Source organism: Tenrec ecaudatus, chromosome 11 (genome assembly GCF_050624435.1).
Source record: "Tenrec ecaudatus isolate mTenEca1 chromosome 11, mTenEca1.hap1, whole genome shotgun sequence".
Lineage (NCBI taxonomy): Eukaryota > Metazoa > Chordata > Mammalia > Afrosoricida > Tenrecidae > Tenrec > Tenrec ecaudatus.
The window spans coordinates 64,778,092-64,802,028 of NC_134540.1; the positions used below are offsets into that span (position 1 = coordinate 64,778,092).

General features: G+C 44.5%; 1 protein-coding gene and 1 pseudogene across 2 annotated transcripts; one reads left to right on the forward strand and one right to left on the reverse strand.

Annotated features, from left to right (window-relative positions):
• Nucleotides 1-414: 414 nt before the first annotated feature.
• On the reverse strand, nucleotides 415-22,435 carry RNF103 (ring finger protein 103). Of its 2 annotated transcripts, none has more exons than XM_075563111.1 (4): nucleotides 21,744-22,435; nucleotides 18,794-18,933; nucleotides 8,531-8,646; nucleotides 415-571 (listed from the first exon to the last, which is right to left on the reverse strand). In XM_075563111.1, exons 1-4 carry the CDS (start codon nucleotides 21,967-21,969, stop codon nucleotides 430-432), a joined length of 624 nt encoding a protein of 207 aa, XP_075419226.1. In that variant the 5' UTR covers nucleotides 21,970-22,435; the 3' UTR covers nucleotides 415-429. The 2 variants fall into 2 exon arrangements, with proteins under 2 accessions (XP_075419226.1, XP_075419225.1); XM_075563110.1 differs by lacking the exon at nucleotides 415-571 and adding an exon at nucleotides 3,844-5,967 and having other exon boundaries at nucleotides 21,744-22,421.
• Nucleotides 6,703-6,831, forward strand: LOC142462031 (small nucleolar RNA SNORA2/SNORA34 family; annotated as a pseudogene).
• Nucleotides 22,436-23,937: the final 1,502 nt, after the last annotated feature.

Consider the following 23,937-nt stretch of genomic DNA (forward strand, 5'->3'; position numbering starts at 1 on the left):
GCTTATCAGGAGGATTGTTTCCTTCTCGGCCAATTGGAACTAAATTCGCTCCCTGGACTCCCCACTTTCGGTCTATTTTCTCCCATACCGTGATCTACCTGAGGTAAAAATCTACTTTTTCTTCTACTCTAAATTATGGCTACCCGCCACGGCCATCCCCAGGCCGTGAGCTCAAGGCAGCAAACCGCATGGAGAGCCCAGGTGTGGAGTTCTCCTCGTGTCCGGGGTCTCCTCTGTCACCTCTCAGGCATCCGCCTGCAGAAATTGCTGCTCCCGGCCGCAGTCAGTGCCTGCAGGCTTGCTAAAGCTAGAGCGCTTTAGAGCGTTCTTGGTTTGCTTTGAGTGGAAATCCCACAAAAAAAGGGGTTCAGGAGAGACCCTGGTACCAAAGTTCTAATTTCAGGACTCCACCTCCCCGTTTTCTTAGCCTTACCTCCCAGTTTTCTGGCCTGACAGCAGGAGCTCCGGACAAGTGAGTCCTATCGGGTCGCCATTTCCCCCAACTCTGTTGAAAGGCAATGCTACGGAGATGGTTGTGTCTTGTAAGTCGTCTCCAAAGTCCAGACCGTTTCTGTGCAAAATTTGAATTGGACAGTATTACATGTACTTGGCCCATTAGCTGAGATCAGGGTTATAGGAAATAGACTTGCAGGGAGCAGAGAATAAGGAAAAATTATTTAATTTACTATACTATGTATTAAAAAACATCCAGATAAAACTGTCTAACAGAGAGCTGGCTATAAAACTGAAGATCTGGTGATTCTACATCCTAGTTACGTGTAGCATCTGAGGTCCTACAAGCTAGTGCTTGCGTGGTCTTCTAAAACACAACTGCTGGTCAATCTTGTGGACTAGCTTCATTTGGAGTATTGGCTTCCTTCTTTCTCTTTTGCTCCAGGACACTGGGCTAACAGCTCATAAAAACCATGACCTCATCTGTCCTGTGACCAGAAGAACTCGATGGTGCCTGGCTATCCCAAATAATCATTCTGATCAGGGACACAAGGGTTGGGTCTAGACAGAATCAATGAAAAGTGTAGAACAAACCTCATGTTCTTAAGAAGAGCTAGGCATACTGGATCTGTAGAGAGTAGAGGATCGCTTGAGACTGCTGTCTTGAGATACCGTTTAATTTTGGAACTGAACCCACTCCCAGAGGTCACCTTTCAGCCAAGTAATAAGTGGGCTCATAAAATGGATAGTGTCACCCATGAGTACTGTGCTGTTTTAGTGACCATCTACATGATACCAAATCGGCAATACTCACCAAAGGAAAAAACAAGAATGGAAACGGGGGAAGGTAGATTATTGGAAGCAGAATCAGAATGCAGTGCGTTGTGACACATGGTAAAGAATGATGACAGTTATGTTGAACAATATGTAAACCCCTAAAACAAACCAACAAAACCCCCAATTACTTTTTAGTCAATCCTGACCCTTAACCACCCTACAAGACAAAGCAAAACTGCTCCCTAAGGTTTCGGAGGCTGTCGATCTTTATGGGAGAGTCTCATCTTTCTCCTGAGGACAGGATGTTTGGAAATTAACCAATGGAAACCTAATTTGCCATGTAAAATACAATTATGAAAACAAATGAAGATAGACAAGCATTCTGAAAATAACTGCTAAATTTGTAAGAGGAAAAAAAGTCAATGGCAGAACCCTAGGAAATGCTAACATTTATAGTAACTTTTTTGTTGTTTAAATAGAAAACTGGAGCACAAAGAGCAATGTTTACACATTAAAACCCCTCCTAATTATCAGTAAGAAGTTATGAACTGCTGGTTCTTATTATGAGGCTTGGTGATGTACCGGTTACGCTGCGATCCACAATTGGCAGTTCAAACCCAGCAGCAGCTCTGAGGGAGCAAGACCGTCCTTTCTACACCTTCTAATAGTTTGTCTCAGAAACTCTCAGGGGGTCAAAATAAGTCAGCATTGACTCGATGGCAGTGAATCCGTGTCCTTACTATAAGGTGCCTGGTGGAGCAGTGGTTGAGTCCTTGGCTGCTAACTGAAAGGTCGGTGATTTGAACCGGACAAACTGCTCTGCTGAAGAACGCTGTGGCAGTCTGCTCTCAGAAAGGTTACAGCTTTGGAAACCCTGTGAGGCAGTTCTGAGCCATCTGCCCTACAGTGTTGCTCTGAGGTGGACTCGTTCTATCAATGGCAATGGTCTGGGTTTTGGGTTTTAATACTTACGATTTTCATTAGTGTGTGAAAATGAGGTTTCTTGCACCAAGAAGAAAACAGTGGCTTTGCTCATAACCCAGCTGCAATGTTGTACAAGATAATCTTATTTTACCAACTTGGAGGGCAGTTAATAAAGCCAGCCATTGAACTTGGGCCCTTGGAGAAAAAAATGCTGATTTCAGGGCTGGCAGGTCAGTGCTTTAACATTGGGAGCCTGATACTAGAAAGCAAGAAGTGTTTCATGATCGAAAGGGACATGCCAACCGGACACCGGCGCTGACTCGGGGGACGTCCACTGTGCCAAACGTGGGATAATTTGAGCATCCGAAAGGAGAATGAATTTTCAAACATAGGATATAAAAGAATCTGAGTCTACAATGATAGAGTATAAGAGAAAAATGGAAAAGTGGAAAGCTCTTCCCTACGAAATATAGAATGAACGATAGAAAACCACCATGTTGCAACGTCCATTTAGTAATTGATTCTGGTAAAGAATAGTCAATGATTGTTAAAAATGCTGAGCTAGTGTGCCAGTGGTGAAGTGGTTCTGAGTTGGGCTGCTAACTGCAAGGCCCACAGTTTAAAAGTACCATCTGCTCTGCAGGAGAAAGAGAAGGCTTTCTACTCCTGTAAAACACCGAGCCAATTCCAATTCATAATGACTCTGTAGCACAGTGCTGCTTCCTATGGTTTCTGAGACTGTGAATTTTTATGGAAGCAGAAAGGCTAATCTTTTCTTTCTCTGAGCAGCTGGTGGGTGTGAACTGCTGAACTTGTGAGCAGCCCAGTATGTAACCAACTATGCAACTGAGCTCCTTAAAGGTGGCTTAAAGGAACAAGATATTTAAAAAAATCTTACCAGCTTTCCTTAAAGGGTAAACATACCTTCCAATAAAAAATAAGGCAGATTTCACCCTAAGTAAACTCAGCATCCCCAACAATAGGGCAAACCTCTGTCTTCTGATGTCACATGGCTGGGAAACACATCTCACTTAGGCAGTTATCTTTTACGCTAAATACACTCATGAAAAACACTCAGATAAATCCAGAATGTGGAAGTTCTAAAAAGCACCAGAAAGACCACTAAAACACAACAGCAGAGGAACTGCCCTGGATGAAGGGAAGGAGACTCCCGTGACCCCGCGACCCAGGGCACTGACTGAACACTGAGCACTGTGCCCCGGCCTCCATAACAAAGAACAAAGACAGCGGATTCTTTGGGAGCAAGTGGGGAGTGGAGCTTGTGTATTCAGTGTCACCAAGCCCAGGTTAAGTTCCTTTGATAAAGGTATCTCTTCAGAGAATGTCCTTATCTTTAGAAAAGCATCCAATGACTAAAAGGCCCAGTGTTAAAAGGAACGGTGAGTAAGAGACGATAAAGACGGCATATGCGCAGAAAGGCCAGGAAGCAAGTGCAACAAGATGTGAACACAATGAACCTAGCTGAAGAGGGCGAGAGGTGTTCGATGTTTTAGCTTTTCCCTAGCTTGATTTTTTTCAAAATTAAAAGAAAATTTCAAAATAAAAGGTTATATCTATGTGTAGTCAGCATGCTATTGTTGACTTTATTTAGATGAATTTGCTAAATACTGATCATCTAATACTAAAAAAAAAAAGTCCCTGATGATGTCAACAACACAATTTGTCTTTAAAAATATCAGTCAAGACCCACGTTCGACGCACCTGTAAAGTTAACAAATCAGTAAAAACACATATGCCACACAGGCAACCATTTGACATTGGAAAAATTTTCACCTTCTGGTTTTAAAATAATTTATTTCATAGGTCTGCTTTAATTTCATGTCTCAGAGCATACATTATTTAACCAAGAGGTGCTGGACAGAGATTGTAAAAAGTGAGGAAACATTTAGGATAAGAAATCGGCTCAATATCATTAGAATTTGATCCTACCTTGTAAACTCTTGCTAGGATAAATTTCTATCATATTTCTTTTGTGCTTACAAAAAACATTAACTTCTGAATTTCCAATGGTGTAAATAAAAACTTTTACAATTAAGTATGCATTCAATTGACACACAAGGCAACCAAATAATTCTGTCATCAACATTAGCATAATGTGTATTTACAGTCACTGCACTAACATTAAACTAAACTTCAAACCACAAAAACATTGTGACTAACATTAAAAAGGCAAGCTGTAAGAGACTCGAAGCTCCTATAGGACAAATTGCACATGGTTACGATGGGACATCACTTGACAGGGGCTGGTGGTGTGCATATGGCTGCTTTTTTTTATAAGAAGGCCACCGGCAAACAGGGCAACAGTGTCGGCCCCCAGCCAACCACATCACAATGCAATGCTGATGGAACACGTGACCGCAAGGCAACCCCATTAGCAAACACCCATTTTCAAAATTCTCCAGGCAAACAACACATTCAGTACAGTGCAACATATCAGCAGGCCAAGTTAACCAATCAGGTTCCCTATCTTCATCAGTATTATACGATCCATAGGACCTCCCCTTCCTTTCATACGGGCCGGTCTGACAATATTTATTGGCACATGAACAAGCCTCAGCTTCACAGTGACTTGCTCTTCCTTGAGAATCGTGAACCACGTTTTGTTTCACTTCAATGACTTCCTTTTCACTGCGAACAGTGTCTGCGATTTCACTGTCCGAGCTGTTTTCAGTATCTTGAGAGCCATCTGACATTTCCTCTTCAGAGGAGAGCCCAAGACATTTAAATCGCCACATGGGCAAGTTTTTTATGTAATCAGTTGGTATCAGGGGGTGAAGCCAGAGGTCGGGAAAAGCTAGCCGTTCTAGGAATAAGTCAGGGTCTTCGTCCCAATCAGACTGTACAGGGAAGTTCTGAAAGGAAGCAATCGGGTGGAAGAGGTAGCTGGTATACCAGTCCCACAGACTTGATAACCATTCCAAGTTATTAGCATTTACTTCATCATTGTTGTGGTGGCGCCGTCTCTTCTTCTCAAAATAATCGATTAGTAAACCATGTCCAAGGTATGTACTGAGAAACAGGGCAGGGTGTGACGAATAAAACATCCAGTCTGCCCTCACCCATGACGCCAGAGTGGTTGTGTTGGAGTACCTCAACAATTTTAAGCTGTACTCATAAAAGCTGTCTAAGTAAGGGAGCTGTAGAAAGCCCAGCACAGGCAGCCAGGAAATAATTAGTAGAGAATTATACGTCCCTAACGTGCTGATGAGCACCACAAATCGCTTTATGGTAGCTCCTTGCGTGATAAATAAGTCCATCCAAGCCATAAGATTAACTAGAACCAAGCTTAACACGAACAAATCATTTACTTCAGGCTGTAATGAGCGTAAAAAGGAGTCCATGGCCTGGAGGGATATAAATTCCCCCGTGTGGTTTCCGTATCTGTAAATTCCTTCCGGAGTTCTAAGTACATACGATGGCATGTGATGTACACCAATATCTGTCATGTAGCTCATGTTGTCCCAGTTTTGCACATTCACAAAAATAAATTCAACTCTTCCAGTAAACTTTATACTTAGTGCAGAGAAGAAGGCCGGGGGTTGGTCCAGGTTTGCAAACAGGTAGATTTTTACCCAATACTGGTCGCTTTTACTCCATTCTTCTCTCCAGTGCTCCGCGTTAGAGACGGTCTTGATCCGAGAGGCTGCGTGAGCAGTTATCCACTTAAAAATGTGCTCCACTTCAATCTTGCGTCCGCTGTACTCTTTAAGCATGACTTTCCCTTTAGAAGTACTCGTTTGTGGAACGGACATGATGAGGGTGGACCGGACCCAGCCTCTTCTCCTGCAGTATCTACAAAAGAGTAAACTGTGTGTGAGTAGCTAGCCTGCTCATCCCTGCAGCTGCGCAATCAACTTATCTTCCCCAACTGAAATTATTTGAAAATTTTATTTACCTACAAAATAAAGGAGCTTCTATCCAATGGAAAATAATTCATTGACTTACATTCTATTTTTATCCTTTCTTAAGAAAGCAAAAAGTCAAATGCATATCAATTACCAGGCTAACTAAGACAATTCACTTCTGATGTAGCTCTGTGGTTGCTGGTAGGTGCACTGCGCAGCTTCTGACTCACAGCAACTCCAGCGGACACACTAGACGTGCTCCCCATGGTTTTCTTCATGGGAGCAGACGGTCAGGCCTCTCTCCTGTGTAGCCACTCGGGGGTTAGAACTGCCACCCTGCCAGTTAGCAGCCAAGTGCTTCACTGTTGGCGGCACTAAGGTTTCCTTCAAAATGTTCATGCCCTTTTCATCTTTTTAACTGCATATAGCACTGAAGACGACACGTTTCCACTCTTGGTTACTCTTTTTACCTATCTGTAACTACCTCCACATGGATGCCACAATTTACATGGAGAATTCTTTCTGAAAGCACAGTTCTTCATGCGCGAAGACACTATTTTCTTTCTGGATAGAATTTTAGAGTGCCCACAGAAAAGGGAATTCCAATCGACACCATTTAACCCTTAACATTCCAAAATAAATTATTTTTATTTTCTAGATTTTTAAAAGAAAACAACCAAAACTGGAATAAGACCAATGGTTTGCAGTAGCTTTGGGTTTCAAACAGGAGCCAAGAGCCATGTCGTCCTAGGGTCTGTTGGCTACTCCGTACCCCAGAGGGGAGTGGCCAGTTCAGTTGGAAGAAACATAGTCTATAGAATAAATGCCTTTTTGTTTGTTTTTTAAAATAAAAACTAAAAAAACCACAAGACTGCTAATATATATTTTATCTAAACACTGTTCTAAATAATTCTTTAATACGTAGTATGTTGAATTAATTTTAAAATTCCTCTGGTAAACAGAAGACTAATGTATATGTTTTTAATAATAATATTGCATTATTGTCTTCTACCAACATGAAAACTCTACCAGTTCAAAAGAAGAGAATTAAAGATCTGGATAAACTCAGTAATCATAGCATGAAAATACCCTACAGCTAATATAGATCTCATAGAGACCTTCCCAGGTCACTTAGATGATTTTTTCCCTCTTAGATGATTTTAAAATTGAAAATGACAGGAAACAGGGCTAGTAAGTCTTGTTATTGTAGTTTCTGTAGTGGCATGCTCTATTTAAAGTGAACTCTCGGCACTGAAGTTTATGTCATGCTGTTTCTTCAGAAGGCCATTCTTCTTCGCCTCCTTGGCCTCTCCAATGTGCTCTCCCCTCCTCTCCCTGCCCATTCCACGGGGACACCCATCACTGAGGCCCGCCGCAGGTGCTCTCCTAGCCTGCGCTTCTTCAGGATGGAGTCACACCAAATGCTAGGGCCTCTGGTAAACATAAGACAGAAATAAAAATTACTTCCTTCTCAGAAAGCCATGAGCACGTAGGCTATCTGAGGCATTTGGGGCTCTGTGGTAGATGAGGCTGCATGTAAGTAAGAGATACAAGCACTCCCCTTCCTGGTGCACACCCTGAGGGTGTGTCACATTATGAGTCAGCAAACAGGGGTCGTGGGGAGCAAATGAAGTGCCGGGCCAAAGAAGGAGCCCGAGGGAAACCCGGGTTGGAACAGTGGTATGGCAGGGTTTTGCCTGTTGTGATCAATGGACATGAAAGACACTGGTGAGCCTGGCAAACCTAGCTGCATTAGACACTACCTAATGCTGTGGGCTTTCCTACATACCTACACCACGGCACAGAATGCTGGACACACTCAACGGTTATTAACTATTACTGACTGCATGCATACATACATGGGCTAAAATTATAATACGGAGGCAGTAGGAATGGAAATAAGCACTTGAAAAAAGAAATCATGACATAAGAAATAATGTGACACAGCAAATACTGAAGATGAAAACAGAGAAAAATATGTCTCCAAGGATTCTTATCTGAGAGGGCAGGGGATGGGGAAGGGAGTAAGGGATAGAAAGTTAGAATGGCCACATGGTTTACTGAAGAAAATGAGGATGAATTTGATTTTGAACACTAGATTTTAGGGAAAAGAGCATTAGAATGCAAATTCAAAGTCAGAATTATGGAAGAAGATTGCAATCGGTGCCGAAATGTTACCTAAGACCAGGAAGATAGTGAGATTTCTTTGGGAAAGAAAGCTGAAACCACAAGGACTCATGACAGGTCCTTAAAAGATGCTCCCGTTAGACTGAGACCAGAGAGGGGCCAAGGGAGGAAAAAGGACATGAAGGTGGACAGAGAAGTCTCTGAGAGAAATTAAGGACCTGCCTGTTGACAAACAATATCAACTGAAGACCTGGATAGTCAGCAGTGTGCGAAACATTATGATTAGCTGTCAGTTCAAACAGGTTTCTAATATCCATTACCTTTATTAAACAAGAAAGCTCCTGGTCAGGGTTCAAATTCTAAGCATTGCCTAATCAACTTACCTGGGGTCACTGGAACAGTTAAAAGTGCCTGTACGTATTCCAAATCTTGACACCTTTTTTACCATTTTCTCCCAGTGGAGTTTACCCACCAAGGGGCTTCGGTCATTTGCTATGACCTATAACAACAAAAATGAAAAGAGAAAAGGAACTTTAGTTACAAAAAATGGAGCCACCCCAATCACTTATATTTGCAGAACTTTACTTTTTTGAAAAGATATGCTATTGTTCCCAGTTCTTGTTGTTTATATCATTCTATCACCAATGACTTATTGTAGAAGGAATAACTATCCAAATGGCAAAGATTTAAAACACTGAACAGTGTGCTAACGCACCATGTTCTGTGGTAGTTACATACCAAACAAAATGCACTACCACTGAGTCGATTCTGACTCAGGGTGATGCTGTAGGACAGGGCAGAGCTGCCCCTGTGGGTTTCTGAGACTGTAACTCTCTCTCTTTTTATTAAATCATTTTATTGGGGGCTCATATAACTCTTTATCACAATCCACCCATCCATCGTGTCAAGCACATTGGTACATTTGTTGCCATCATCATTCTCAGAACATTTGCTTTTTACTTGAGCCCTTAGTATCAGCTCATTTCCCCCTTCCCCCACCCACAAAACCCTTGATAATTTGTTATTATTATTTTGTCATATTTTACACTGTCCGACATCTCCTTTCACCCACTTTTCTGTTGTCCATCCCCCAGGGAGAGGATTATATGTAGCTCCTTGTGATCTGTTCCCCTTTCTACCCCACCTTCCCTCCATCTTCCCAGTATTACTACTCTCACCACTGGTCCTGAGGGGTTCATCTGTCCTGGAATCCCTGTGTTTCCAGTTCCTATCTGTACCAGTATACATCCTTTAGTATAACAATTTGTAAGGTAGAATTGGGATCATGATAGTGATGAAGCATTGAAGAAGCATTGAAGAACTAGAGGAAAGTTGTACACTGCACCCTGACTGGCTCGTCCCCTCCCTGAGACCCTGTGTCCCCACTCTGCACTCCCCCTCATTCACAATGATATGATTTTTTGTTCTTTGATGCCTGATATCTGATCCCTTCGACACCTCATGATCACACAGGCTGGTGTGCTTCTTCCATGTGGCCTTTGTTGCTTCTGAGCTAGATAGCTGCCTGTTTAACCTTCAAGCCTTTAAGACCCCAGATGCTATATCTTTTGATAGCCAGGCACCATCAGCTTTTTTCACCATATTTGCTTATGCACCCACTTTGTCTTCAGGGCCCCTTACATATAGAGGGGAGTGTTAATACCAAATTAGTGTCAGGAAGATGAGCATCATGGAATGCCAGTTTAATAGAACAAAGTGTTCTTGCATTGAGGGAGTACGTGAGTGGAGGTCCAATGTCCATCTGCTACCTTAATACTAAACCTATAAATATATGCACATAGATCTGTTTCCCCATTGTCATATATAAATATATTTACATATGTACATACCTGTATTTAGATCTCTATAAATGCCCTTTGTCTCCTAGTTCTTTCCTCTATTTCCTTTTACTTTTCTCTTGTCCCGCTATCATGCTCAGCCTTCATTGAGTTTCAGTAATTCCTCTCAGTTACACTGCCCTTGCTCAAGCCCTACCAGGCCTCCTACACCCTCCTCGCCACCAATATGGATCACTTGTTGTTCCCTTTTCCCTGGGTTTAACACCACTACTTTTCCCTACCCTCTCCCTCTTCCATGTCCACCGCCCCCCCCCCCAACTGTTGGTCCTGTTGCTTTCTCCTCCAGATTGTTTAACCCGCTTATCTTATCTAGCTAGACCTGCAGAGATAATACTATACACCAAAAACAAGACAGAGCAAAACAAAACAACAAAACCCAATGACAAAAATTAAAAATAAAAGTCTATAAAGAGTTCAAGGTCTGTTTGTTGACCTTTAGGAGTGTTTTCCGGTGGAGTCTGATGGAGTGCCATGCCCTGGCCCCACAGTCTATTTTTGGTATTCCCTCAGGACTTCCTTGCTCTGCTCCCATTGTTGTTTTGTTGCAAGCTCTGAGTGTTTTGCCTCAGTGTGGTGGGGTCAGAAAAGGGCTCAATTCCCCCACTGTGTCTCCAGTGTTGTGAGACTATAACTCTTTATGTAAGTAAAAAGCCTCAACTTTCTCCCCAAGGTACAGCTAGGGGTTTCAAACTGGTGACCTTGAAGTTAGCAGCCCAACTCATAACCACCACACCAACAGGGCCTTTTACATAGAGGGGAGTATTAATACCAAATTTTAAAAACTATCCCCGTTCTCCTCATGAGGCCTATTCCTTAGGGTTAGGTTACTCCTGCAGGAAATGCTCTTGGAGTCAATCCACTTGTTCCGAAAACAACATTTACAAGAATTATGCAAGTACAGTTTCCTAAAACCTATTCTGGGTGGGTTCAAGGAGTTCAAATTTCACTCCTTTTCCCCAGTGTAAGTATGGAGCCAAGCATCACACACATGTTTTGTATTAAACTGTGCCTTGACTATATCAGTGCTATTACATCCATGTTTTTCCCTTGACAATCATGAAATGTTCTAACATATAAAAAGAGTGGCCATAATGAATTCTACATTCCTGGATGTCTCCAAATTTTCAAATGCTTTTCAAACATGATTAGGAGATTGGGATTAGGAGGGAAAGGAAGAGAGGGAAGGAAGGAGGAAGGAAAAGAAAAGGAAAAAGAAAAAATTATAAATTAACCTCCAAAATATGTAATGATTCCTCTCACTTATAAATGCCAGTCTTCTAATTGTTTACAAAATTTCCCGACTCCCTTGCCTTTCTGGATTGAATGAGGGCAGAATTTCAATAAAGATACCAGTAAACAACAATAAGAACAAACTATTACAGATAAAAATAACTAAAGAGGAATTTTGAATCCCAAAATGTTTAATATCTTCATGAAATCAGCCATTTTAAGCCATTTGTGTAAAGCCCTAGTGTACAGGCTGTTTATTTTCATGAATGCTAAATTATTATTAATAGTGTTCTAAATCACAACACAATACTCTGGGGCCTCTACCCTTTCTGGGAGGAAGGGCCATTTTCTGGTTCACAAAGCCTCCAGGAAGTGAACTCCCCAATGGGAAATGAGTGTCAACAGTAAACTCCTGGGAAGGAAAAGGGGCGGGGGTGGGGTGGGGGGCATAGGGGGACCACTACCTCATCTAAGCCTCTAGCACCATGTGCACGTAGGTAGGGCTGTCTAATGCACTATACAGTTACGTTCGTCAACTGAGATTTTAGCCTAAATGAAATGTGGTGAAAGTTGATTAAATAACCTTAGCAAAAATATATTTCACAAAATAACTCATCCAGCTAAGACACATGGCACAATAAAATGCCCCAAGTTTACCACCATGTGTCACATCAGTTAAATGTCCACAACAAATGGCTCACACCCTAGAAGAATACAGGATGATTCAGAGTGGCATTCACACTGCTAGACTTATTAAATGGGAGGCACATTCCTTGGCCATCAAAGGAGGTTGTGCTCCACAAGAGTATTTTACTTTTATTTAAATACTTTTATTGGGGATTCTTACATCTCTCATCACAATCCATACATAGTCATTGTGTCAAGCACATTTGTACATTTGTTGCATCATCATTCTCAAAGCATTTTCTTTCTACTGGAGCCCTTGGTATCAGCTCCTCATTTCCCCCTCCCTCCCCTAGTCTTCCCTCCCTCGTGAACCCTTGATAAGTTACAGATTATTATTTTCATATCTGACAGCGTCCTGTCACCCTTCACCCACTTTTCTGTTGTAGGGTTAGAAGAAACTGGAAGAAAGGGAGCCGGAGTGCCCAGTCCAGAGCAGACTTGGAGGTTGAAGCAAGCACCTTTTGCCGCCCACTGCCCAGGTGACTTGCCCCTCTAACCGGAGCCCTCCCCCTGCAGCCAGCCACTGCTTAGCTCCTGTGGGCGTTCATGAAATATTTAAATTGGACTAAACTAGTTTCAGCTTTTTATAGCTTAGTAAGTCAGTCTTCTATTTCTGATGACACAGGTTCTGTAAAGGCTCCAGGTTTTGAATTTCCATTATGATGATAAGGCCCTTTGGCAGCAGCAGCCTGGCTGCAATGGTTTCTGGACCAAAGCAGCGTCCACTGTACTTTGCAGTGAGACTGCGTGCCAGGATCCCTGAGCATAGATAGACAGAAAGGCTTATTCAGGAGGCAGGGTGTTTTTTTAATACCCAGCCCCCTCGAGGCAGTGTCTTTTAAAAGGCACCTTTGCCTATTTTTAAAAGACAGACTCAACACTTCTCTTTTCATCTTGTTACTCTCTATCAGAGAGTGCCGTGGCACGACAGGCGTGCTGTGCTAGGATGTTTGGGGCATTTCTCAGTATTTCATGATGACAGCGTGTCTCTACTGTCAAACCACAGACCAACCGTAATATATGTATGCAACTGGGATAAGAATCATTAGAAATAAGGTTGAGGGACTGACAAAAACAAAACTCAATGGCATTTATTTCTTGTTTTGGGGATTCTCACCCCCTTATTGCATGAACAAACACAGAAGAACCAATACAAAATAAAGAATAAAGTATTTCACCATGCATTTTGCCTCTAGCCTGTCATCAAGAAAGGAATAAAGGAGACTTCTCCTTTAAAAAGCTATTAATCTAAGAGCAAAGATATACAAATATAAAAGAGTACATTAATTCTTTTCAGTCAAACAGTAAGAATATAACATAATACTTCATAAATATTGACCCAAAGATTACTTAAGTCATGATGCTTTTTACTGCTACCTCAATTTCAGTGACTTGAAATACCTGTAGTTCTTTAAATTACTTATAGGCACAGTCAGTAGAGAACAAAAGTCACAGTCCTTCTTTGGACTATGACACAAATGAAGAGAGAAGCAGGAAGGGAAAGATGGGAACACCCCGAGATCACACTAACTTTCCATGTCCTAAGCCGGTCCACGATGTTATCTGTCTCGTAGATCAAGTGTTTTGAAAGAAAAGTAAATGCCTTCTATCTATGATGTCAAGAAGAGGGCAGTGGGATCCATTAAAAAATGAGAAATTCTTTAAAGAAAGACATGAGCTGAGGTCAGGAATAAAGTTGGATGATTCAGAATGTTAGAAAGAATTGTTGGGGATTGGGGGGAGAGAGGACTTAGATCTCCCATGAATTTAAAGTGAATTATTGGTACAAATGTCATGCATAAATCAGTACCTTGAAAACTAAAATAGATCTGGCCACCTCATTTTTGAGAGTTGAGAACAGAGAAGCTTGACATGAAATCTTGACAGTATCCTAAGTCATAAGTACTAATACATCTTAACACATTTAAGGAAAGTCAGGAAGGCCATTAATGTATGTAATTCAGAAAATAAACTCACTTTGAGTTGAAGAGGAAATAGAAATCACAGGGGATATAAGATGAATTAAATAAGTTGTAGAAACGTATTTAATTACCAATCAGTTGCCCCTAAAACAATGGAGCAACCAGTTGATTGGAGAGCTGAGTGGTTGTTGGGAGCCCACTCTGACTCCCAGCGACCGAGGTTCATCAGGAGGAAACACTGCCCCGCCCTGTGCCAGTCTCACGCCTTTCCTGTGTGTCCATCCACCTCGTGATACCCATTTATTTATTTACATTTTATTAGGGGCTCATACAACTCTTATCACAATCCATACATATACATACATCAATTGTATAAAGCACATCTGTACATTCTTTGCCCTAATCAATTTCAAAGCTTTTGCTCTCCACTTAGGCCCTTTGCATCAGGTCCTCTTGATGCCCATTTATTAAAGTCACATTTCCCCTCAAAGATATAAATCTAGCTATCCTTTCAGTGATGTGATAGATGAAGTCTAAAGTGCTACTCTTTTCCCCTCAATAAATACAAAAAGAAAGTATAACTCATCTGACCAAGGAACTATTAGAATTGAGGTGAAAGGCGCAAACTTTGATGTGCTTAAATATTTCCTGTACAGGATACCTAAACTAATAGGCAATCTTAAGGGGACTGCACTGGCCAGGAGCTAAGCATTCTTACCTATAAAAGCATGTCTCAAAGATTTTTTTAAAACTGAAAGAAATGAGCTTCTTTTAAAATATAGTTAACCTTCAGAGAATGCACATGTTGGGGGTGCTGCCTACTGCTCCTTTCTGTTTCTGACCCCCCCAAACTTAACTACTAATGGCCTCGTGTGGCTCAGAAGCCATACCAATAATGCACATTTTGTATGCTGTGTGCATCACACGGCAAGCACACAAAAGCTGCGTTTCCACAAGATAAGAATATTTCACGTGCACACAACGATATATACATACACATATCGCTCAAGGTGCCTGTGTGTGCTGGCACAGCTGCAGCAACAGTCTCACAAGCTCCCTTTTCTTCTTCACAAGGGCCCTTACACTGCATGCATTCATCTTGAAGTGTGGGGCAGCTGCAGGCCTCAACCTTTGGCACACAGCAAGCAAGTCCTTCTCGCAAGGTCACGGTTTTTCTCTGCTCCTCAGGAACACTAGCAGCATCACTGGTGGCACTTCAAATGGGACCTATGACGTTATTTGAGGTTTATTGTGTTTTACTAACTCAATACGATAAAAGCTGCAAGAGAACTGAGTGAGCACTTCTTACTGTGATCTGTAACTCGCTGGCTAGGAGCTGCTTGCAAGAAGGTGATTAGCATCACATGGTATTTTAAACCAACACCTGAGCTCACTCCAACAGCAATAGGAGGGGGCTACAAAATTATTACAAAATATTAATCATGACAAAAGTTCATTTTCGGCCGCTACAGTTTAATACTGCATCTTTCCTTTTGTTTATGCATCTCTTGAGGAGCCCCGGTGGCAGTTCAAAACCAAGAGGCACTCGGCGGGAGATGAAACTTTCTGCTCCCATAAAGACTTACAGGCTCAGAAATCTACAAGGGCAATTTTACTCTGTCCTGTAGCATCTCAAAGAGCTGGAATTGACTCAATGGCAGTGTGTGAGCTACGGCATTGCGACTCCTATTACAAAGTGACAGGGTAGAACTCTACAGACAACATGCTTACGATCTGCTAACGGGACTAGACAATCTTCTGATGATTCAAATGAGGTTCTTGGGAACCTGGCAGAGGGTGGAACCATGTAAATAAGGAATATGGAGCACTGATGAAGAGATTGGTCAGCTTTGTTACCCTGCTAGGCTTAAAGGCAGCCAGTCCCAGAGGGGGAAAGGGGGACTCACTACCATCATCAAGAAGAGCAGAGAGTAAACTAAATCGCGTGGACCCAGGAGGAGAGAGCTCTAACCCTGGGGACAGAGTGAGACCGTGAGGAGTGGTGGCAAGCAGAGCAGAGTCCAGTGCCACTGCCATGTGCAACGACAGTCAAGAGACGGACACACAGCAGTGCTGTGGGGGGAGCAACAGTCGAGGGCGTGTGGACAGGACTCTTGGTTGGTGGGTGGGCTGCCCTCTGAGCACTGATCAGTGCTGTTAAAGAGCTTCCTAACATTTGCCCAAATGAGCAGAGGGCCCAGCCGCAGTATGGAGAAAGGAGGTTTGGGCAAGGGGCCAGGGGCTGAGGTCCAAGAGAGGAGGCCAGTCCTCAGGGCTCTGAGAGGAACTGTACACGGAGAGAGGAGCTGAGAGGGCTGCCCTGCACAGAAGAGAGGGGCGTTGTCTTCAGGGGTACCTTCCAGACTTTTGCCAGCGTGCTTTCTGATCCTGATCCTGCTATATTCTGAAGAAGCCCTCTGGGAGCGTATCAGAGTCCTGGTAGCACAGTAGTTACACCTTGGGCTGTGTTTGGCAGCTTACCCAAAAGGTTGGGAGTTTGAAACCACCAGCTGCTCCATGGGAGAAAGACGAGGTTTCTACTCCCATCGAGAGTTACAGTCGTGGAAGCTCCCAGGAGCAGTTATACCCTGCCCTCTAGGGTGGCTAAGAGTTGGCATGGACTCAAGGGCACCGAGTCACTGTGAGTATGGTCTGTGAGTGCCGTTTGACCGTTACACAAGTAATCAAATCCGGCAGAGAAGTAGAGAGCGCATTGAAGGGATAGCTGGTGTCAGAATTGGCAAAAGAGATTCTAGAGCAGGGTATGTTTGATTTTGCCTTATAGGAAATCAGCTTTGAGCTGATGCCGATGGTGCTTCTTCTCTTACCTCTGAAGTCAGGGGTCGGATGTCACAGCAAGCAGCATTTTGACCACAGACCAAACTCAAACCAAACCCACTGCCATCAAGTCGATTCAAACTCATGCCGTTGTTAGTTATGTCATATTAGCTTCAACTCACAGCGACTCTACGTGCAACAGAAAGAAACACAGCCCGTCCTTGGCTATCCTCACAGACGTTATGTTTGAGCCCATTGCCACGGCCACTGTTGAGGGCCTTCCTCATGTTTGCTGCCCCACAACTTTACCGAGACCAAGCACGATGTCCTTCCCTAGTAACTGGGCTCTTCTGATACCAGCCCAGGGTATACCAGATCTGCGCAGGGCCTCTGAGGCTGCAGATATTTATGGAAATAGACAACCTCAGTTTTCTCCCATGGAGCAGCTGAACTGCTCTGAACTGGCAACCTTGTTGTCTAATAGCTGAAAGGTTATCTAACAGCATTGTTAGCTTACCTAACATTTATAAGCCAAGAACATATTGCTACCTAGTGAAGTTTTAAATGTGTAGGCATCATCTTTATACGCCAGACTTTTGACAACTCTCCCATGTTTGAAGGGTGCTTAGCATCTTTGTCATTCACCTCTGTGGAGTCACCATTCAACGTGTGACACAAGGACAGAGCAGTGGGCCTGGCCACCCAGCTCAGTCTCTGCCACAGATTGAAACTATTAAACCATCAAGTCCTTCCTCATCCAGACTCTTAGAAATAAGCAGCAGGGGAAATAAATGGAGAACAATTTACTGATAAATCATAGCTTTCGAGAAGTTAGTTTATCTTTAACTATGAAATACACTACAAAAAATCTGAATAGATAATATATGGATGACAATCTTATCGTTGCAGATTCAACAGGTATTGAAAGGTTCGAATTAGATTATTTGGAGGGTAAAAGGTCAAACACAATATGAAGGTTTCAAGTCAAGAAAGGCTAAAAATACCCAAAGCAGTCACCTGAAGAATTCTCAAATCTCAACTCTTTAGCACTGTGGACCACAACTTCATCATTCCCTCCTCGTTAGGTGCTTATGAACTTATCTGAGGCCACATGCAACGACCGACCGCAATGAAATGTGTGCACTATCGTGCGACATCAGTGATAGGATCAGACCTGTAACTAGGTCTCAGGGGCAGCTTGTTCTCTTGTAGTTAGCAGTCTTTGTTCTAAAACATCTGAAGCAGCAGCTATTTTAACTTTCAGACCCAGAAACAAACAGCCCCACTGTGAAATGGTAACTGCACCGAACAAGAACTGTCATCAACGTCATAAGCCAGTGGAGAGATACATGATGGCCCAACAGCCGAGCTTTTGGCACAAACCCACCCCTTGGCCGTGAGGGAGAGGCCTGGCCATCTGCTCCTATAAAGATTAGATTCCCTGCCATCAAGTTGGTGCCAACTCATAGCAACTCCACAGGACAGGGCAGTAGGGCACTGTGAGTTTCTGAGACTGTAACTCTTCATAGCAGAAATTCCAGCTTCCTCCTGCAGAGTCCCTGGTGGTTTTGAACTGCTGACTTTTCAAATCACAGCCCACTGTATAACCACTATGCCACCAGAGCTCCCTTGGAGGGAAGTCTTACTCTGCACACAGGTCCCTGTGAGTCAGGATCGACCTGATGAAGTCAGAACTTCCCCCAACAGCTCTTCCTCTGCCATCCCAAAGTTGGCAGTTTTCCTAAGGGAAGGATTCCTCTATGTTTAGGTCCTTCTAGTAGATACGAAGATTACTCGGACTTGTAAATTCAAAACTGGAACTAGGGGTAACCACGGTGAGAGTAGCAGGACAATAACTGAATAAAATGGTGTGTGTTTCACTTTAATGGGGACCCAAAAACTAAAATAGATTTGTGTTTGCTGATTCTGAACCCAAAAGGGGGGGGGGGCGGAGAAAACAGAAAAAAATGCCACTCCTTTTCCTCAAGAGTTCCTCTTTCCCACTGTACAATTTTCTCTTTCTTTAGTCACAAAACCCCTTGCGAGGACAATGGCACCTCCCCACAGGGTTATGCCTCAGACACGTGGCGTGAGTACGACGCCGGGGGAGAATAATTCCTCTCATTTTCAATGTCCTCAAAGGTTCGAGAACGGCCACTGATTGCGATACCTGAACCAGCCAGATGCCATCTTTCGTGTCTTCCACAAGCTCGTAGAAGTGCATTTCACCACTGAAATTGGTGCTAGAAACGGATTCAGACGCTTCTTCTTCCTTGAGAGCAGAATAGAGCTCACCCTCCATCAAGTCACCTGGAGGAGGAAAAACTTCACCAGTAAGATTGGAGAAACCAAAATAGACCCAAAAAAGATCGCACCATATACAGTTCAGAATTATGTCACTGTACTCTCATATTCTATAAAGGGAGAGTAAAAACCTGAATATACCCATTTAAGATCCATGCATTTAACAAACATCTAAGAATGATTTCTAAATATCGGAGGAGGCCCCGGGTGATGTAAATCATTAAGTGTACAGCAGCTAACTGATGGATTAACTCTGTTGAGTCCACTCAGTGGTACCTTGGAATAAAGTCCCGGAGATCTCAAAATTTAGCCACTGAAAACTCAATGGAACAGGGTCTTATTCTCACACATGTGAGGAAGCCATCGTCAGAAATGATTACATGGCAACTGGTTAGTACTTAGCTAGGTGTCAGGCAAAAACTGAACAAAACACAGATCCATCTCCTCTTGGACTCTATATTCCAGGGAGACTGTCACATAACTCATTAGGAAATTACTGAATTTGTACCAGACTAATAAAGAATCACAATATTGAGTTTCGCATATGACATGTGCAGCTTCAAGTACTTTTTAAACAGAATGGTTTTTATAGCTCTGACTTAAAAGATTTAGAACTGGGTTTACAGAATTTGTCAGCATCAGCCTGGCTCAGAATAGCAATGGGTTTACAGGACTTGTAAATAAAGGTTAGACCTTTACTGATTAGAACAAACTCCATACTCCAGACACAAATTTATATTAGAAATTCAGAGCTTATATTAAAAAAAGAAAAATCCTAGTCTGAATTTTCTTTTGCTTTTTACATTATGTAGTGAAACCCCCAACCACTACACCATGGTAATAGCAAAATCATTCACAATGAACACTTGGGTTTTATAGCTATGCTGCTATATCAACTCCTCTGCTATAAAATATGGGATCTGAATTATATTTTTGTCGACTGTGCATATATATATGTGACTTTCTTTAAAAAATTATTTTCATTGTGTTTTTGGTGAACGTTTACACAGCAAGCTAGGCTCCCACTGGACAATTTTCATACAAATTGTTCAGTGACATCAGTTGCTTTTTCCACAATTTCCCTTTGTGTCCTGTTTGTTCCATTTCTAGTACTCTCATGTCCCTGCCCACTTCCCTTTTTGTCTCCATTCTTTTTACTCTCTTTCATTCATCTAGCTTCCCTGCCCCCTCCTTACCTTTTGCTTTAGGTCAGATGTTAATCATTTGGGCTCATAAGTGTTCACTGGTGGTATTGTTTATTTTATATGCCAATCTATATTTGGATCAAAGGTGATCCTCCTGGAGTTATATGGACTTTTTCTTCTTTATTTATATATATGAACTTCTCGAATACTTCAATGAATAAGTATTTTTATGCCCAAAGGAAGCCAACAAAAAATAAGTCCAAAGTCAAGAAAACGTGTAATCAAAGTATATCACTATGAAAAATCATTTGGCTTTGGTAGTTGGAGATACTTTTTCATTTCTAAACCCAAAGAGCTCAGTATATACATCTTTAACTTTAGTAACTCCACCTTCCCTCCCCGCTCCATGGTGGAAGTTCAAGTCATCATAAGCTAGTAAACCAGAAGTGGAAATAATACACACTTCTGCATTTTCTCTACAGAAAAAAAAACTATCTCTTTTTGGGGGCGCATTCCTTCTTCCACACTAGTCACAAGACATGAGTTTTATAACCCTTGCCCTACAAATATGCAAGTGTGAAGCTCCGCCACAGTAAGTATTTCTGTCTAACACGCTACATGGTTCATAGGGTACTAAGGTGGGGAGGGACACTAAAAGGGAAATGTGTCTTGTAAAGGACACAGCTGACAGATAGACATGAAAGAACAAAAAAGATAATCATCAGTTTCAAATGCTTCCTACAGCAACCCAGAATGCCTTTCTCAAATTACAGTACATCCCCCTTCCAGGAAGTAAATCCAAACAAAGATAGACTTTGTCCAGGGGGAAAAAGTGAAGCCTACTTCTCATTCACTCTTACCCCAAACCAAGTTTGCAAATATATTCTTTAAGATGGTAAACATTCTCTTAGGACTCTTTCAACTCCATTTCTCAACCCATGTAAGCCCATGCAACAGTGCCTGTGACTGAAGGCCAACAGGGGAAGGAGGTGGGGGAAGCACAGTCAAGAGCCAAAATATTTTTTGTAAATCTTGCCAGAGATATAAAGTCTTCCAAAACAAAACAAGCAAATCAACGCGGCGGGCAGGCATTCATACAAAACGTCCACCTTATTTTCACCGAACGTATGAAAAGCGACTACTGTAATACATTTAATACGCACGTTCATGTTATAAAATTTAACTGAGGGCAAAGGCCTCTTTGACATGAAGCATGCCAGTGATATTTCCCCCGGCGGGGAATACGGCATCTGAAAGCCAACGTTTTGGAGTTTCTCTTTTCTTGAATCCCGTATGAATGTCTAAGGACTCTCAGTGCTTCCAATGTGTCTGCAGCCGGAAAGACGTTCGGATCTTGAGAGGAACCACGTAAGTGGTAGATACACCTACGAAGCTGCACTTAAAACTGTTGTTTACGGATCTGCGCGCACACACACACACACACACACGCCACCCCTACAAATAATTTCGGGCCCCTTCTGAAATCCGGGACCCACGCATTTCCGCGGACAAAGAAAACCCGCGCAGCTTTCGCTGGCTTCACCCCTGCAGGGCCCGCCTCGTTCTGGGCAATCGCCCGGCTTAGGAAGCCGGCGCTCGCACCCCAAGCCCTGGACGGGGGTGGCTGGGTGGGGTGGGGGCGGAGAGGACGGGAGGGGACCCCAGACTCGCCTGACTTCTCCACCAGCTCGCGGACATCCTTCTTCTCCGGCAGCCCCGAGTAGCCCAGCCCGCGGCACTCCAGAATGGTCTTCAGCTTCTTGAAGCTCAGCGCCACCGGGTCCACCAGCTGGGTGGCAAAGATGCCCGTTTCATACCACACAATGGCCTCGAAAAACCTGGCCAGGACGAACAGGACCAGGAAATAGAGGAGCAAGAAAAAAAGCTTCAGCCACATCTTCCCCCGCGTCGTCTCGGTTGGGTCTCGGAGCGAAATGGGCACGAGAGGAGGGGAAGGAAGGGGTCGGGCCAGGTGCGTGCGCGCGCTGAGTGGCCAGGGCAGTGTCAGCAGGACCCCCGGCCCCGCGGGGCCATCGCCGGCGGGGGCAGGTGGATCGGGGGCGGGGGACGCGGAGCCGGAGCCGGGCCTTCGGGAGGCGAGGGAAGCGCAATCCTCCGCACCGACCAGCCGCCGGACGGAGAGGGCCCGGGAGGCGAGGGGCGAGGGGCGGCCCGGGCGCGGGGTGCGTCGCGGGCCCAGGTGGCCGAGCCCGCCTGCCAGTCCCGGGGGCGGAAAGGCGGCGTGGAACCCGGGGAGAATTCAAATCCGCGGCCGACGCCGGGCGCGAGCTGCGGGCGGCGCCGGCGGGCCCCGGAGGCGGTTGGGGCGGCGGGGCCGAGGCGGGCTCGCGCGGCGGCGGGTCAGCAGGGCCCGGCCAGGCCCGGGGCCCAGCGTGGGGACGGGCGGCCGCCGCAGTGCCGCGCCCGGCGTCCAGGCCCCAGGCCCCGCCGGCCGGCCGGGCGCCGCGAGCAGCGCAGCGAACGCGGCGGGGGCTCCACGGCCGCGCGGAGTCGCGGAGGGCAGGCCGAGGCGCGAGGCGACGGCCCCGCGGCGAAAGGAAGCGAAGAGCGGCCCGGCTCGGGCTCCCGCGGACGGCCACGGGCTGCCCTCTGGCTCCGCAGCGCCCCACCGCCCGCCGCCTCGCGAGTGCCGAGCCGCCGCGGCCGCCGCGGGAGCCGAGACATAACAACTGACGTCGCGGGGGCGGGGCCGGGGCGGGCCGCGGGGAGCGCCCGCGGGGACCCAGGTGGGCAGGCGGGGCGCCCGCGCCGAGGGGTCGGCCAAGTCCACGGGCGCGGAGGCCTCCGGGGCGCGGCCGGGCTCGGCCTCGTTCCCTCCGTGCTGCTCACACCGAGCCCTTGATCTGGCTCTGAGGATTGCGCTGGGGCGTGCATCATGATGTAATTAAGGTCGTCCATTGCCCTGTTGGATAAGTAGAAATATACACAAGTGCATGTTTTTCCCCCAATATTAGCTGCAGTGTTTATCATAGAAGCCTATTTGAAATTGTAGTGAAATCGGTTTTTTTGAAATCATTTTATTAGGGGCTCATACAACTCTTACCACAATCCATACACACACATCAATTGCGTAAAGCACATTTGTACACTCATTGCCCTCATCATTCTCAAAACATTTGCTCTGCACTTAAGGCCCTGGCATCAGCGCCTCATTTGGAAAATTGAGGAAATATTGACAGAGTTGGTTTGAAGTTTTAGAAGGTTAGATCCAGAAATGAATGTCTTTGGGTCTCTAAATGAGAAGGTGGTATGTGCGGGCCCGTTTTGAAGGAATATTGGTAAAAAAGGGGGGAAGGGGATACTTATTACAATGTTTTTTCCTCCTCTTTCAGGCGCAAAACAAAACAGCAATTTTTAAAATGTCAACGTTGCTCTGAAGTGAATTCCAATTTACCAATTTACCGTGGCGACCTTGTCTGTGATGTGATGGGACTCCATCACGGACTTCTTTCCCTCAACGTCTGGATGCTCGCCACCTGCCATCCTTCCTGTCATGGGTGGTTAGATGCCACCAAATCGATCCCGACTCACACAGCCCTATGGACCGCCGTGCTCTGGCCTCCTCAGAACTCCTCTTATGCTTGAGGCCACTGGTGCAGCCACTGCCAATCCATCCTGCATGGGGGCTTCCTCTTTTTCCTTGCCCCTCCCTTTGACCAGGCATACTGACCTTCTCCATGCGCTCCTCTCTTCCGACATGTCCAAAGTAGGTGACAAAAGTCTCATCCACCTTAAAAGTCTCTTCCACCTCGCCTCCAAGGAGCATTCTGGTTGTTCTTTGTACAGCTGTGTTTGCTCCTTTGGCAGTCCACCTACTTTCAGTACTCTTCCCCTGGAGCATAAT